The following is an 18,446-nucleotide window of genomic DNA, read 5'->3' on the forward strand; positions in this document are numbered from 1 at the left end:
CTACTCGTGTATGTTGTCCTACTCGTGTTTGATGTCCTACTCGTGTATGTTGTCCTACTCGTGTATGTTGTCCTACTCGTGTATGTTGTCCTACTCGTGTATGTTGTCCTACTCGTGTATGTTGTCCTCCTCAACTATGATGTCCTACTCGTGTATGATGTCCTACTCGTGTATGTTGTCCTACTCGTGTATGTTGTCTCACTCGTGTATGTTGTCCTACTCGTGTATGTTGTCCTACTCGTGTATGTTGTCCTACTCGTGTATGATGTTGTCTTTTTGTGGAGACAATTAACTTGTTTTGGCCCTTATCTTAGCACTGCTTCCCATAAATGACAGACCGTTTCAGTCGTGAAAATACAGCAATTGTATATTGCTAACAGTAGATGTCTCACATGGCAATAACTGTGCACCTGATGAGTTACTACAATGACTACGTATGCAACCGTTGTGCATTATTGTTGTAAGCCTTAGACAATTTTACCTTTTACTCAATGCCAGCGCCAACCATTCAATTCAGTTGGGAAAATAGCAAACATATTGTTAGTAATTGCCAAGCATATTTTACAGGCTATGTTTGTTTGTTCAACAGCACATTGCAGACCATTTGTCTTACAGGAAAGACCGTATGTCTGTGGGGAGTGTGATTCAACATTTGCCAGATCTGATCACTTGACGCAGCATGCAAAGACTCACAACAAGCAATTGCCTTGTGACATGCAAAACAGGGTTGCTGCACAGGCACCCACCATTCTCAATCCAGCTGGTGCCAAGTTACACCATCATCTTACTCTCTAGTGACTCCACTCTGTATAATAACTCTTTTGTTAATTTATTAGTATTGCTCTTCTGCGACTGTTTTCTCTCTTCACTTTTGTTATATTTATTTATTTGATATTTCTTACAACTATACCAATGAATCAGTTCATAGCATCGTGCGATATTACTCAGTTTGTGCATTCTTTCAAGTACGTACATACATATACAAAGTCAGCACTCACTTATATTATACAATAACGTGAGAAAAGCAGCAGGTTTTCGCAATAATACATAAAAGACAACATTGATGGAGTGGTCAGATTTTGTTGCTTTGTGCTTGTTTCCTAGCATCAGCTTTAGCCTTCGCAGCAGCTTCCTTTGCTAAAAAACAAGTCACATGCTGCTAGCAACAATCCTAGTTGCATAACAAAAACTTTGTTCACGAGTTTCTCGTTGGTGAAGGAGCCAATTTCTAATAGAGCGGCTTTAACATGCTCAGGGCATAGTATAGTGACAGAGCAAATGTGTACATGTCATAGTAGGTATAGTAACAGAGCACTGTATTACATGTCAAAGTATAGTGACAGCGCACTGTATACATGTCATAGTATAATGACAGATTACTGTGTACATGTCATAGTATAGTAACAGCGCACTGTATACATGTCATAATATAATGACAGATTACTGTGTACATGTCATAGTATAGTGACAGCGCACTGTTTACATGTCATAGTATAGTAACAGCGCACTGTATACGTGTCATAGTATAGTAACAGCGCACTGTATACATGTCATAGTATAGTAACAGCGCATTGTATACATGTCATAATATAGTGATAGAGCAATGTGTACATGTCATAGTATAGTAACAGAGCAATGTGTACATGTCATAGTATAGTAACAGAGCAATGTGTACATGTCATAGTGTAGTGACAGAGCACTGTGTACATGTCATAGTGTAGTGACAGAGCAATGTGTACATGTCATAGTCAGGCTTGTAAAACTACTATAACTATAGGCATCTACTAGCCATTCAAGCGAAATAACTTACACTAATGAAAGAGATGAAGGTAATAATAAAAATGCTGACTAGGCCAGAATAATGTGTAGCCATTCCAACTGATACTGACCCTTCTGCTCCAGCTCTCGTTTTTTGGCGGCCTCTTCCCGTTGTGCGCGAATGAGAGCCAAACGTGCCAAGTCTGCTTTGGCCTCATCTGTTTTACCAGCAGCTGTCATGGCTTGGTACTTCTTTTTTGCTTCCTGTCTTGCCAATTCCTCCCTCAAACATGCAAAAAAGTTATTGCTCTGTCCAATGTCTAGCTAATAGCGAAGAGTTATACACAGCTTGATAACAGAAACACAGCCCAGAAAATACAAGCTTATTTCACGCCCAATTTACCTGCCATAGTGAGGAATTAACGGCAACTCAAATATTAAATATACGCATAAATCTTTGCACGCAATTTTTTTTTAATGCATGCTAAAACACACAAAATGTGCAACTCACTGCAAGCATCAATATACGTAAGCTTTCAATGTTATCAACTAAGGCTGGAAGCAGTTATGACGTGTTTTACCGATATTAATATTTGGTGCTGTGACTCCCCAGAGCTGACAATGGCAAGAGTAGTGTTAAAATACAATAGCTCTATTCATTTGCCCTAAACTATACATACTACAACAGAATTAACTATCAATGTGACTAACTGATCAGAATTATAACCAGCAACATTTCATAGAGATAATCCAAGATGCAGGTGCTCTCATTGACTGCCACTTGACATGATATATCATGCAGGTGCTCTCATTGACTGCCACTTGACATGGAGTATCATGCAGGTGCTCTCATTGACTGCCACTTGACATGAAGTACCAGTATCAGTCCATTTGTTATCACTCAAGTTCATAGTAAATGCAAAGCCGCAGCACTTAAGTAGCTCAGTACCATTTAAAGTACTTTAATTGGTACCTCAGATACAAATTACAGTACCTTCAATTGACACCTTGACACCTTAGAGTACCAAATTGACACCAAAAACTGCTGTTTTTGCAGATACCAAATATAAATTATAACGGCCAATGCACTTGGAAGCAATATGCTGAACAACTGGGCACACAACTCTCAGCTTGCTAATCTAATTTATAAAGCAAATCACGTACATCACACTGGTGAATACTCTTTATAATGGACCAACATTACATGAATTCCTAAACAAATTGTTGTCAACATTAGAATGAATATCAGGATAGTCTAAAATAAAACGTGGCAAACCTTGTTGAAAAGGATCTAAACTTGTTGCATGATAAGATATTTCAAGAACTACAATTCATAGGGTTGCTGCACAGCAAATACACACAACTCTTGATTGCTTGAAACAACCAACCGGTTGACTCTTTTATACACACCGTTCAAAACTAATTGTTTCATTTGTTGTAGAATACATGTACATGTATATAGATTCTCAATATTTACACAGAAAATCAAATCTCGGAGTTATCTACTCTTATAAACTCACTGTAAATCATAGTAAAGACTCATCGACCGGCTTCAAAATATATCTGCATATCCTTATATCTGCAACACTTAGATTTCTCACAAACATAACCTTGCAAATCCATGTACAGAACATTTGGGTATACTGGATAGCACGCACCCTCGATTAGATAATGATTAGGAAAGGGATAAATTACATCAGTGACATGACTTGCAAATGCCAGACACAATGTTTTGCAAGGACAGGCGCTGAGCCCAAATGACTATGACTGTATCTCAGCCAGGATTTAATGATTACGATCCTAAGAGCAAGTGATGCTAATCATACCAAACTGACGGGTACGGTCACCAAACAAGTGGTAGAGAGTATATGTCCGGTTGATCAGAGCAAAATACAAAAATACAACTGTCGCTTGAAAATTTGTAAATATGGGCAGCATATGATGAAGATTCTTCATTATTGTTTCTCAGGAAAACTTAGAAATAGCCGAGATATAAGGTAAGAAAAAGTGTTCCACACTTGCTTTTGCAGCATACAGATGTAAATGTGAAAAACAGGTCCACCACTATTCATCCCTAGAATATACCAATTCAGGACAAACCACTATTCATTCCATAGAATATACCAATTCAGGACCACCACTATTCATCCATAGAATATACCAATTCAGGACCACCGCTATTCATCCCTAGAATATACCAATTCAGGTCCACCACTATTCATCCCTAGAATATACCAATTCAGGACCACCACTATTCATCCATAGAATATACCAATTCAGGACCACCGCTATTCATCCATAGAATATACCAATTCAGCACCACCACTATCCATTCCTAGAATAAGGGTCACGATCTCTGAAAGTGGAGTTAAGTCGCCTATACTATAATAGCGTAATAGCGATAGGATGTCAGTGAACTCGATGCCACAGGCATTTGACAAGTTACACTTTTCTAGGCCAATCAAGTATGCTTTTTGAAAATTTGAACTTGGTTTAGCCAATAGAAGCTTACAACATTATGAATATGCCTCACAAAGCCGTTGCTATGAAAACTAGAATTTAAGAAAAATAGCGTCGCATGACTCAAATGAATGTTTGCTTTTTAATGGCTCGATTGATAATAAGGATATAAACAATACTATGGAAGAATAATTTGGCACCCTAACAGATGCAGAGTCATCTGATGAAAAAGAAAGTTTGGATAAAGACAATCTTCACCTTGATTTGGTTAATTGATGCCGAAGATGACTATGAAGAAATGCAAGTCTAGAAGAGCAGGTAGCCATTAGAGTTCACATAGTTAAAAGAATATAACAAACGAACAGTTCATATGAATTTAAACATTCATGAAGAATATAGCAATAATAATTTAAAATTTTAGCTATTAAGAAATTTGGTTATGAAATTTTAGCTGATATTATATTTAAACATATAAGAATAAGAACGTTTTAATTTAAATACTTAGATTCAGCATTAAATTTTGTCTTATACCCTATATAATCCTATTATGGGTGCTAAATTTAGTGGGTGGTTGTTATGGTAATTCTAAATGTAACAGATAATTATGTCACTCAAAAATTTCAGTGCAATTTTTTTGGTTTCGCATTTCAACCGGTTTTAAAAGATATGAATAGACTTTTGACTATAAAACCAGTTCTAACCACCATAGAAACCAAATTTTTTGCTGTAAAATTTCCTATTTAGCTGAGCCACTATCTAAATTTTTATTACTTATGACTTGACCCCCACTTTATGAAATCATGACCCGTATACCAAATCAAAACCATCACCATTCATTCCTAAAATATACCAATTCAAGACAACCGCTATTCATCCCTAGAATATACCAATTCAGGACCACCACTATTCATTCATAGAATATACCAATACAGGACCACCACTATTCATTCATAGAATATACCAATACAGGACCACCACCATTCATTCCTAGAATATACTAACTCAGGACCACCGCTATTCATCCATAGAATATACCAATACAGGACCACCACTATTCATTCATAGAATATACCAATACAGGACCACCACTATTCATTCATAGAATATACCAATACAGGACCACCACCATTCATTCCTAGAATATACTAACTCAGGACCACCACTATTCATCCATAGAATATACCAATTCAGGACCATCACTATTAATTCCATAGAATATACCAATTCAAAACAACTGCTATTCATTCCATAGAATATACTAATACAGGACTATTACTGCTTGTGTCATGTTTAGGTCATGTTAATCTATATGAAACAGCAAAATAACTTACCTTTCTTTTCTATTCAACCCACGCTTCTCATCATTGATCTCTAGTGAGTCTAGTGTGAGGTTGTTCAGCTTTTTGTTTCGCTGTTGTAAAGAATTTGTGGCCGCAGCTAAATTTTGCTAAAACAAAGCAACACCTGCTAGTAAGCTGATATAAAACATGTGACGGCTAGTCTTAAGACAATTGATGCAAAAAGACAAAAACAAACCCCTTTGGAAGGTGACTCATCCTCAGATTCACTCTCGGACTCTGAAGGTGGAAGATCACCGACAGCCCCTCTTTTGTTTATTTCTCTTCTGCTTGTTCTCTCCTCTTCTTCTTCTGACTCCTCTTCATCATCATTTTTCTAGGGAATACATCGAGACTTATGAGTTGACCTTATATCTTAATAAAAGTGACGAATTGAATACAAAAGGTCTGAGCAAGAAATAGGGAAAGATCAGCCACTGCCAGATAGGACCATTTTATTCTAGGTGTTACATCACAGTTCCACTTTACGATAAACATTCGTTATAACCAAAAGAGGCTATATTGGCAAAGCTGCAAAGACGTTTTTGCTTGAAATGGACGTTCTTTTAGCAGTGGGAGAAGCTAGATGGCAAAGAAGGCTATATCAAAAATAATTTTGAATTATATAAACACAAGCAACTAGCCACTAAAAATTATATTTAATACGTGTAAATTAATATTCACCTACAAGCGTTTATTCATCTGATTGGCGGTCAACTTGTTTTGTACCTTTCTAACTCAGCTACGACGAGACGGGTTTGAGACAACGTTGAGACTACGTGTCCTTAGTCGTACCACTGAGCTACTGACAATCTTTAGTGATTGGCCAAGTGCCAATGCGCAGGCAAGGACGCCTCTTCTATACATGATAGAATATTTCAATATGAATATTGAATTGTAGCGCAAAATTTCAAACGATGGATACTGAAAAGCGTGATTGATAATGTCAATAGCAATAACATTGCCAATACCGTCTCAAGAGATGGGAGCACCGGGCTTGTCCACCGAATTTTAAAATTGTTTGCTTTGATGCCCTTTTGTCTTTCTAAAATTAGTCATAAAGTGCTACACAACAGGATACAAGTTATGACTAAGATTTAACCTAGTCTAAGGCATAAAAAAGGCCTACTTAGAATAAAAAAGCTATAATCTACTGTCTTGTGTAGAACTAGAAAAAATGTTAACAGCTGCGATCCTATAACAATAAAAATATGTAATGACTTGAATATGCTAACATAATTACTGATTAAAAACAACAGATTGTAGTTATCAATTATTAGTTGTCAGTTATGTTATAAAATGCAAACGGCAAGGCAAAAAATTGATGTATTTAATAAAATTTGTTATTGCCTTGCAGTGTTCTAAACATGCTTACCTTATCAGTTTGGTGATTACAATACTCACAATAACTAAAGATATTTTAAATAATTTGTTTCTGAAAATCAATATTTTCAGAAATTTTTATCACTTTTTATTCTAGAATTGTTTACTATTGGCACTGAGAATGGCCATAAATGCCACTGAAGTTTCTTTAATGGAAATAATCTTCCGCTAGTTTTTAGCAGTGTCAGGTAATCTCAAACAGCTGCTTTGACTTAATAGAAAAAACTCATCTGTTGGTTCATCAAGTAGCTCATAGCTCATATTTCACATTTTTACTAGGTAAACGTTTACAAACACTTTTCTTCAAGCAATTTGAGATGAAGAAAAGTATTGTGCTTTTACATTTCACTGTTGCTACATGATGCATGCCTCACAGCTAGGAGACATTGATGCTTGAAGGAATGATTAATATATATATATATATACCGGTATATATATATATATATATACCGGTATATATATATATATATATATACCGGTATATATATATATATATATACCGGTATATATATATATATATATACATACCGGTATATATATATATATAAATAAATATATACATGTATATAAATTTATATATTTAAATATACACATGTTTATAATATATATAAAGTATATTATACTTATATATGAATATATAAGTATAATATACTTATTTATTACTTATATATATATACTTATATATAAGTATTTATACTTATATATGAATATATAAGTATAATATACTCACAATTAGCAGATTCTGTGAGTTTGACATGTGAGCTTCACATGTACGTATGTTTGTTGACATCTCCCTCACAAAGTCCAGTTTGGAGGGCTCCATAAAACTATTGAGCAATAACTAACTCCATTCGCCATCTACACTATTGCTGAGGTACTGTATTACATTCCAACCCACTACACTGTATCCTACTCAACCCAACCTTACTCTACCTGTACTCCTCTTCTGTCAATTTCTCGAGACTGCTGCTTCAAAGTTTCAATGTCAGTGAACCGTCTTGTACCACCTCGAGAAGGCTTTCTCCCTGAAGTACACAAAAAATTGTTATTCTTCAGTTTCATCAATCCCACAAGGCTGTCAACATATTTAAAAATAAATAATTGAAAATACCTGCTTACCTCTACCCATGATTAAATACTGGATAATAGTGAAGAGAATGAAGAAAGCAGGAACCGGTAGAACGGTGCAAGTCTTAAGAAGCTCGTCTGCTAAAAGAACGCATAACAGATAGTTTCAGTGTGTTAAATTCTTAAAAACGTTTCACTCATAATCCAGTTTCCCCTTTACTCTTCCAATTATTGTAACATTACAAAAATGATAACGAAACCAAATCACAGTAGATCCTAAAGCATATGTAAACAAAATCACAATTACATGGCAAAAAGTGTAAAACTGCAAGTACCGTTAACTTAGTTGGCTGAAAAGAAGATATCGAACATTCAGGTTTATCACAATAGACTAATTACCATGTAGTTTTACATGAGATCATATGCACACACATTCAAATGCATAAATGGACACATGCATTTGTGGAACATAGCTAGTAGGGCAGCAAACACGTGAATAAAAATAGATCTCACATGTGTGTTATAATTTCTTTTTGCATTTTCAGCTGTGATATATTTTCTACTTTTATTAGAATACCTATTAACAGTTTCAGAACAGTCCTAATCTTTACTAAGAATAATGACTGAAACAGATTCGGCTATAATTTAAAAGTGAATAATCTGGTTTCAGACAAACAAACTAAATTTTAGTGAAAACTCAAGTGCAGCCCTTCTGTGTAGTCATAACGATGACTGGCTATGGTACAGTGAAGATAAGACAGCTTTGTTTAAATTATAATTTTAGGATCTCAAACTTCATAACCTTTCGCCTTAAAATGTTCTCCAAAAATAGACTGTCAAATCATGGCTATTGTCATGGTAATATTCTTTTACACTATGATACAGAGAAAGCATGCAACAACATTAAATTGTGCAGCAAAGAGAAGATGATCATCAGAAAACTATGAGGTCTGGCAAACTATATTTTATATTTCACATAAAAGAAGCAATGAAAACATGCTAAGCAATGGGTCGCTATACCAGGGCATAAAATCATCGACTAAAATAAATCTAATAACCAATTTTCTATTGGTAAAAACAGAGTTAACTTTAAACAACTCCACTCACCTAAGGACTTAAAGTTGCAATGTTTATGTTGATTTTCAATTTATGCCAAATTTCCAAAAATTCTTGCTCGTTGAGGAAATGATAATGTATTATGTGCATTCATCTAATTTAGTGTCAAGAAACGCCTTGATCCATGAGTAAAACATCAAGGATAATTCGGAATGGTATATGGCAGTTATTGAGAGAACAACCCAACGATGATATAGATCAGACGACATGAGTGAATCATTTTACACAACAATGTATAAGATAGCACATAAAAGTTTACAAAAGGTAACAAGAGCCATCATTTACAAAGCAAATATTTTTTATCTTTGTGAACACTATTTTCTATCATTTGTTTTTAATAAGCATTGCAGAAAAGTGTTATGATATTGGTGGATAAGGGGTTTCCTGGTTTATGTTCAATGGTTTCGGCAAACCTAATTGAAGGTTTCCCTTAATTGCTCCACACCATTATAATTTTATCTTTATCTGTAAAAAAAAAACCAGTTGATGCGTCATGAGGAAATATAACAATACTATGCATATACTGCCTAGACTGTAAACTTAGTATGGCCAATACATATGAGTGTGTAAAATTTAATTGGAGAAGTCATACTGGTGAAATGAGAAGAAATACTGCTGACTTTATATCAGCAGCCAAACAATGCGCCAACTTTGAAAGTATCCAGTTAACATTCTCTTCGGGTAACCTCTTAATATTTTTTACCACTGGATCAACCAGAATATGACCTTATGTAGTGACCTTAGTATGCTATAATTTTCGAACAGCTAAAAACTTACGGTAAGTTCAAAGCGCTGTTCAAACAATGCCAATGTTCCAGCACTATTTATGAGCATTTTCAAATACTAATGTACCTATTTAATGTGCCTATTTAAGATGTGAAGCATGCTAATATAGAAAGGCTTAGTGTTGCATCTTGTAGTAAGAAGCAATATGCAATGTAACATTATAATTAGACAGCTTTATTAGCAACTGAATTAGAACTGAGTTAACACTAACCAACTCAACACTGAACAAGGTCAGCCAACCAGCTAGTAAGTAAGCCAAAATATAGGGATGACTCATGCTAAGCTATTAATAAAACATTAGCTGCATCTGTCCGGGCATGAACAATACTGAACTCTAGTGATAATGCGTACATATCAACTTCTCCCTCAATAGTTTTAACGTACTACCTGCTTAGCATCTGTTAGTTATGAGCTTGTATAGAACTCAGGTCTGCGTCTAACACGTTGTGGGTATCTACGAACTGTAAGCGATTTAGCGAGCGTATTTAATAGAATGTCTGATTGAATCGGAGTTGGTGGAGATACAACATCAAGTGTAGTTGTTCTCATTTGTAATTGGTTAGCGTGGCACTTCCAGATACCTCGGTCAGTTTTTACTGCGTATAGCATAGCACCTAATTTCCCAAGAATGGTCCCTGCTAACCATTTCGGTTGTCCACTGTAATCTCTAGCATAAACCAATGTTCCTTGAGTGAAATATCTGCACGATTTGTCTGGGGTTGAAGTAAACGACTGCTCATTTTTGGGCTGGAGTAGAGAAAGCAGATTACGAGGCAGTCTTCCGTGTAAGATTTCAGCTGGAGACTTCCAAATTAAACTTGAGTGAGGTAAGCAGCGATAGGTAGCAAATAACAACTGTAGTGCAGTCTTTATTTCCTCTCCTTCAGTGCAATTTTTGTCTAAGCTTCTTTTGAGAGACTGAACAAACCGTTCTGTTTCACCATTAGATGCTGGATGAAATGGTGGAGAAGTCATATGCTTGATGCCATGTGCTGTACAGAAGCCCTGGAACTTTTGGGCAATGAATTGAGGTCTATTATCCGTTACAAATAGTCTCTGGTAGGCCTCCGTTAGTGATGATGTGGCGTAAAACTGCAATTGTATCTAGAGAAGTTGTCTTGCCGACCTCAAGCATAGCGACATATGGATATCGTGAATGTGAGTCAACGCATACCAGCCACATTTTTCCTTTGAATGGGCCAGCATAGTCTAGGTGGATGCGCTGCCATGGTTTTCTCTGTTTCTGGCCACATGCTGTATTGACGAGCTGGATCATTAGCAGACATTTGGCAGGGCGCACATGCCTGTACTGTTGTTTCAATATCCACATTGACTGTTGGCCACCAGACATAACGATGAGACAGCTGCTTCATTCGTACTACTCCCTAATGACAGGTATGTAGCAAGTCTAGTGTCCTGCTGACTGATTTACTAGGAACTACCACTCTGGTTACCTCGTCACGTTGTAGTAGTAAGATGTCATTGTCAACAAACAATGAATCACGTACACTCCAGAATGGGCGCATCCACTCCTAACTTTTATGGAGTTTACAAGGCCAGGTGCTGGTGGTCACCAATTGAATGATCTCCTGCAGCTTGGCATCTGTAGCGGTTTCTGCTTGAATTCTTTCAATATCCAGCAGGCAAGATTCTAATTTTTGTCTGACAACATGAGATACCTCCACACTATCCTGTAGCTCTATCTTGTCAAAAGCGTGATCTGGACCAAAAGGAAGCCGTGACAACCCCTCAGCATTACTATGTTGTTTTGTTGGCTTATAGCGAATGTTATACTGGTATGCCATGAGAGTAAGCGTCCAACGTTGTAGACATTGTGCTGTCAGCACTGGGATATTCTTGCCCAGAGAGAAAATGGCTAAAAGTGGCTGATGATCGGTCACTAGTGAGAACTTGCGTCCATAGATAAATTGGCAGTACTTTATTACCCCATATAATATAGATAAAGCATCTTTTTCAATCTGTGAGTTTTTCTTTTGATGAACGCTTAGGGTTTTAGAGGCATGGCACAAAGCCCTCTCTACTCCATCTTTTACTTGCAGAAGTACAGCACCGATTCCATATTGAGAGGCATCGGTGGCAAGAATCAGAGGTCTGCTGTCATCGTAATGATTAATCTGTGTAGCATCGACAATGTCTTGCTTTAGTGTGTGAAACGCTTTGTCATGTTCAGGCCCCCACATAAACTTAGTGTCTTTGTGTAGCCACTCATAGAGTGGAGCAGCCTTTTCAGGTAGGTTAGGTATGAACCTACCATAGTAGTTTATTTTACCAAGAAATGCCTGCAGTTCTTGTAGATTAGTAGGGCAAGGCAATTGTTTGACTGCATTGACTGCAGATTCCGAGGGGCGCATTCCATTTTTGTCAATGACATAACCCAAATACTCCACAGAATCTTTAAAAAAATCACACTTATCGTGTCTAATGCGGAAGCTATACTCCTGAAGGCGTGTAAGCAGCTTCTCAAGATTAGCTAAATGAGCTACCCTAGGACACTTATATTTCGCTAGTATTTAGTTTCGTGAGTAGCACACAGAGTAAAATTTCGCTGCAACTTAATTTCGCAGCTCTGATGAGTGCGAAAATATAGTGGTGTGAAAATAAATGCAGTGGAAAAAACATTACATTCCTCAGGTCCAGTTCACTAATAAGAAAAAAATTCAATTTGGGAATAGTTCGTATTTGTAAACCACAGGTTGAAATGTGTGGGTGAGATCGACAATTCAATTTGATCACTTGCTGCCATTTGTTTCTTAGACTATCAATGACGTCTAGGTCCCTCCCGCCGTGACTTTCACACTCGAATCCCAAGAAGAAGAAAATAGATAGGTAACAACCAACTTCACAACCAAAACTGTATAACCCTTACGCTGCCATAAACGCATTTATGCGTTTTCTAGGGGCCACTGACATAAACGCATTTTCTGACTTTCTCAGCAATTGTCTGGTAACCTGATTTTATTATTTGTTGACCACATAACCCACGGTCTTTAAGTGTTTTATGAAATTGACTGTGTTGTCCGAAGATTTCTCTATAAAATCAGCCTAAAACAACGAAGCAATTTTAAACTTTTGTTTGAGAATTTCTAATCTAAAAACGAACATTGTTCTGTGAGTTCATTAACTACCCCGCGCGAGTCATAAAACAGGTAATTAGTTGTTGATGACATAATAGCCAGTTTAGATTTTCGTGATTATACAGATAATTAAAGTAGAACTTGAAAAATACTGTATACATATCATGAAGCAATATCGGCAATTTCGGTAAAATGGCTGGAACTAGGCCGGTAACGAATTTGTACATGATTGGCAATGAAAGAGATAATGTGGTTGGACCTGATGAGGGTTGATATTGTTTTTGGATGGTAATAAAATTCATCACTGCAATAATTATTCTTCAATTTTACGACTTCACCTACCAGACTTTCATCCTCATCAGTTACAAATTCGGTGACTAAACTGATATTGCTTTGCCATGCTGCTCAGTTGGTGTATTAGCTATAATGAGTTTACCAGAAATTTCCCATTTATCCTAACCACAGACGAAAGTTGCTTGCATTTCTAATATTACGATTTTATTGTGGATATCAATGAACAAAGCTATTTAACTTCGCGTTTTCGCTCGTTCGTTATGATAGTTTAGTTTCGCTCATTAAATTTTCGCGAGAGGATTACACCGCGAAAACGCGAAAGTTAGATGCCGCGAATACATAAGTGTCCTAGGGTACCTCATTTTTGCCTGTTACAATTAGATCATCAAGATATGCTGCGACGCCTGGTAGGTTAGCAATCATAGCATCCATGCAGCACTGAAACTGTGCCGGATTAGAAGCAACACGAAAACACATTCTATTGTATTGAAATAGACTTAGGGGTGTATTTATGACACACAACTTATTCGCACTATTGTCAAGTTCAAGCTGATGGTATGCATCTGCCAAGTCGATTTTTGAGAAATGTTTACCTCCAGTGAGTTTTTCAAGAAGTTCGTCCAGCTTCAGCAGAGGATGGTGGTCCACTGATATCTGTTGGTTTAGGGCTTTGAAGTCGCCACATAAGCGTACTTTGCCGTTGGGCTTAAATACCACAACTATAGGCGCTGCATAGTCACTGTAGTCGATATAATTCAAGACATCATTCTTAACTAAGCGTTATAATTCTTGCTTTACAGCTTCTTGACGAGAAAAAGGTATACTTCTAGGTTTGAAGAATGCAGGTTTTGCATCAGGCTTTAGGTGAATAGGTATTTTGGTTTCAGTGCACAAGCCTAATCCATCCTTGAAATCATCAGGATATTTAGCAGAAAGCTCAGAAACTCTTCTGTGTCCTAGCGATTGGTCGATAATAGCTTGCGTGTGATGATGTTGATTTAGAGCTGCTAAACCCTGTTCAAATAAGCCAAATGTGTCACTCCAATCTAGTTCAAAAAGATTGGTGCCATCATTGGTGTCAACAACAAGTAACCGAAGATCAGTCTTATGTTGTTGCCCTACCTTCACATTAACGGTGCAGACACCTTTAACTGGAAGTTGGCGGTTTTCATAGCCTGTCAAGTGTTTAGGCACAGCAGTGAGTGGAGGTGAACCAAGTTGTCTGTAACCTTCCAGGCCAACCATGGAGCATGTAGTACCAGTGTCTCAATGAAATCTAGCTGTCCGGCCATTGACTTCTTTGTCTATCCAAATATGCTTAACAACTCGCTCGAATACACTAAACACAAACTCATTCACAGCATTAGTCGATAGTTGTTCTGCGGGGAGATCCACTTGTTTTTCAGAATAGCAGACGGAACTTATGTGCCCAAAATGTTGGCAGTTTCTGCAAACAAGGTGTCTTTTAGAACATTGTTTTCTATCATGTTTTACATAGCAGTCAGGACATGACTTGTTGTGTTTGTTTTGAATCGGTTGTCCTTGACCTTTGTGTTAGATTCGCTTCTGTTGATACTTGCCTGTCATCTTGTTTACAGAAGCTAGAGAAACCTCATTAGGCTCACCTGAAATTATTTTCTCAGTTTCTGTGGTTTTCACATACATTGAGGCTTTCTTAAGAACATCTTTTAGCGTAGGGTCAGGTTCAAGAAGACATTGTCGTTGAACATCTGGATGCACGGTTTCTTTGATTATCATGTCACGTATCATTTCATCAACGTAACTTTGCTTACAGCTGCCACTCTTGCATGTAAAGTGGCAATCACGAGCTAAACCACGAACGTCAAGGTAGGACACTATTCTGGTAGTCTTACGAATTCAAGGACTAGACAGTAAATTAGAAAAGCCAAAGTTGGAACAGCAGCATAATGAAGTACATGAGAAAAAAGTTCTTTGGTACAGCTGCATCAAAGAAGTTGTTACAACCATACAATGAGAGGAAAACCTTCCTGTCATTAACAAAGGTTTCCTTATGTTGGGGAGCCACCTAGACATCTAAATCAAAGAATGAAGGTCTTAGAGGATGTACATTGTGATCATACAGGAATCACATAGTGCCACACAAAAGCATGAAATAGCATTTGGTGGCTTGCTTTGGGAAAGCTATAGAGGAAGTGGTGAGTCATTGTGAAGAGAAAATAAAATAAAACAGCAAAGCCCTATGACCCAAAGCAACCGTCCAAAGGTCTTGGCAAATTCTCGGCTCAGAATTACTTTATTTCCGAAGTCAGGTTCACTTTTTGGTCATAGATTATTACTCCATGTTTCCCAAAATTGCATTGTTGGGGAATGACATACCATCCAGCAAAATCATTACACACTTGAAGAGCATGGTTTCATGGCATGAAATAGTAAAATACAAAAATTTAGGGTGTTGTCCAAAGAGGAAGGAATTGAATCGAACTATTGTTGTTACCCACCCAGACAATCTGTTACACAAATTGTGTAACCACGTAAGCTTCAAAGCAAAAATTGACCTATATAAAGATAATTTGAAGACGAACCAGAACAGTAATCCAAAAGTATGCGATATGTCCCAGTTATGACTCTGTTAAGCTAAAAACTTGAGTCTACATAAGAGACCGTAAAAGGGAAGGCAATGTAACAAAACCAGCTAATGAATTTAGTAGGACAATAGATATGAAGGTTGACAATGGACAGTACATTTGTCGACATAGGGCTGTCTTAGTTCCCAATTCATCTACAAGTAATAAAAGTATCACTCGAGTGGAGCAAACCATATATACTCCAAAACATTTGCAAGAATACTGTTGATAAATGTTTTAGTTATTCATGTGTGTTTACTGAAAGTAGCTATGTTTTGAGCTGAGAAAGAGATGTTGCATTTTTGATAGTTTCTGAATCATCTTCCATTTTTAAGATTTATGAAACAATGTAATTTGTACTAGTTATCATGTTATTGGTTAAAAAAATTTGAATAATAGAATGGCTTCTGTAGCTTCCATCAAATTGAAAAACCACTGTTACATCTGATATCGACCATCCCTAGGTAAATGTAACGGGAAGAACAAGATGATACACATACAATTTCTACCATCATTGCAACTTTCATAGCAGATTTAGTAGAAAAACATTCCCACGCTTAAAACAACCGCAAATTCCGCATATGGGATAATTACCATTACAAGTCAATTCCCAGATCTTAATTCACCCGGTCTGTGACTACAGCATCGAGTGCTTAGCCTGAGTAAATGTTAGATGATCTCTAAAACTTGTAACTAAATCCCAGATCAAAACCATGTATTAAATCTCAAAGAGTGCAATTTAAAAGCATGCCTAACTGGACACCCATCAGCAACACCTAACAGCACGATAACGACTTGCGTCATGCGGTCTAACCGGCTTACAAAATCCGTATTTGGTACTAGAAGACATCAGACAATGATTTAAAATTAAGGATTCTATGATGAAATCTCTACTGACGTAAAACATCAGGAAGTAGCCAAAAAACTCCTAAAACTACAAGATTCACAATCAAAGACCTGAGACATTAGTTTTACTCCTGGACACTAAGGCTACCGCTTTGTCAGTATAGGAGGAATGTTTACTCATATTTCTTACTCTTTCAACACAGTTTCACCATGGCAGACTGACGTGTCAGCCAAACAAGCCTAATAGCCTACTTAAAGAACAAAAGGGTGACTATATTTGAAGTCTCTGATACTTACTTTTCTATCTTTATACTTATAGTCTAGATACATGTACCACTATATGTATAACTATTGTATCTGTTTTCGTTCTTAAAACAAACATAAGGTCGTGGAAAAAACCCAAAGTCTTTACAAAATTAACTGACCGTGTCAATTGCTTAGATATCTATTCTATAAGCAATAGTGGAATTATGAACTTCAAGTTTTAAAACTAGTTTATTAGTAAAAGGTAGAGCTATATCAGAAGGTTTTGCAAAATCTGACGATAGTTTACGTTTTCCAAATTATTAATGAAATTCAAAAAGAAAAACAGTTACAATTCTCATCTCCTTGGTGGCCAAATCCTTATTAGCATGCATCGAGTATTTGCTTTCAGATTCAACTATATTTCGACTCTACCATGGTTTTCTACGATGGCCTTATTTTATTTCTACTCCGATGGAAACCAACATTGTTTGTTGAAATCAAAAAGCTGCAAACAATTTGATTTACCTTGGTTCTAAATTACGTAATACTTTTTAAAAAAATTATCCGGAAAGGGAACAACAAACTGGAACAACGTGTTTATGATTGAAGGCTAGTAGGTTTTTGTCTAACAAAACTTTAATAACCTTGGAACAAGTTGTGAGCATTTACTACGGCGGGTGTCGCGTAAAACTCTTGCTCTTAATTCGCAGGAAAAGCTCTCCGTGTAGCGAATACAATATTTTACACTTCCATTGTTGCTTACACACGGTAGCCATTATAACCGAATGCTTCACTGTAGAAATCAACCATCTTTGCTAAAAAGATTTAAAACCATAAAATAAACCATTTAATTAACCATCTTTGCTGCAAAAGCATTCACTCTGATTTCTTTACTGACAATCATTTGGCTCTTCATCTAGTAGAACAAACTGATTGTGCACAAATTGTAAAAGAAACTAAGCGTGTCATGTTCACCAATGATATACAGCCCCCATTGGGGGCTGTATATCATTGGTTTCACAAATATTACTCCGATTTTTTATTCATTTGCATAGTCAATATGTTTGTCACTGACTCTTTAGGTCTGTTTAATTTACTCATTTGCTTGGTTCTTTAGACAACAGCCCAAAACCTTTTGGCAATTTTCAAAGTCCTAACACTATGGAAAGTTGTTTTTTACCCTTAACAATGAATTCTTCATAACAGTTTTGTGCACGTCAATTACGTAAAAGAGTTGCAAGGTTTTGCGGGTCAGACTGCGTCAAGGACTGTCCGTATGTTCATGGTCTGTCCAGCTTTGAAATTTTCACCTTTTAGGCCGCTCATAGGATGTCTGTGAGATTGCTGCAGATATCTCAATTGCCCGCTTGGTGTCTCGCAATCTATTGTTGAGCAGATCGCCTTTCAAAGAGGTTACGGGGTTAAAACTGCTGATGGGACTGCTGCAAAAC

The 18,446-nt window shown here is 36.8% G+C and overlaps 2 protein-coding genes across 2 annotated transcripts in view; one reads left to right on the plus strand and one right to left on the minus strand.

The window, feature by feature from the left end:
* The window catches only part of LOC137387737 (uncharacterized), a 30,127-nt gene extending 29,278 nt beyond the window's left edge, over positions 1–849 (plus strand). The window contains exon 21 of the mRNA XM_068074244.1: positions 616–849. Coding sequence (XP_067930345.1) covers positions 616–795 — 180 coding nt within the window. The 3' untranslated portion in view covers positions 796–849. The remainder of the gene's footprint in view (positions 1–615) is intronic.
* A 131-nt stretch (positions 850–980) lies between these two features.
* On the minus strand, positions 981–18,336 carry LOC137398902 (28 kDa heat- and acid-stable phosphoprotein-like). Its single transcript, XM_068085072.1, has 7 exons — positions 18,306–18,336; positions 8,058–8,147; positions 7,872–7,963; positions 5,755–5,892; positions 5,550–5,665; positions 1,890–2,041; positions 981–1,137 (listed from the first exon to the last, which is right to left on the minus strand). The coding sequence occupies exons 1-7, from the start codon at positions 18,319–18,321 to the stop codon at positions 1,073–1,075; spliced, it is 669 nt and encodes a 222-aa protein (XP_067941173.1). The 5' UTR covers positions 18,322–18,336; the 3' UTR covers positions 981–1,072.
* Positions 18,337–18,446: the final 110 nt, after the last annotated feature.

This window comes from Watersipora subatra, chromosome 1 (genome assembly GCF_963576615.1).
Source record: "Watersipora subatra chromosome 1, tzWatSuba1.1, whole genome shotgun sequence".
NCBI classification, from domain to species: domain Eukaryota; kingdom Metazoa; phylum Bryozoa; class Gymnolaemata; order Cheilostomatida; family Watersiporidae; genus Watersipora; species Watersipora subatra.

Bases quoted from the DNA above. Each gene is read 5' to 3' on its own strand.
- LOC137398902 (XM_068085072.1), bottom strand. The intron at 5,893-7,871 runs GTAGAGTAAGGT...TGTATTCCCTAG, and splicing joins TTGACAGAAGAGGAGTACAG to AAAAATGATGATGAAGAGGA. The intron at 5,666-5,754 runs GTTTGTTTTTGT...GCTTTGTTTTAG, and splicing joins ATGAGTCACCTTCCAAAGGG to CAAAATTTAGCTGCGGCCAC.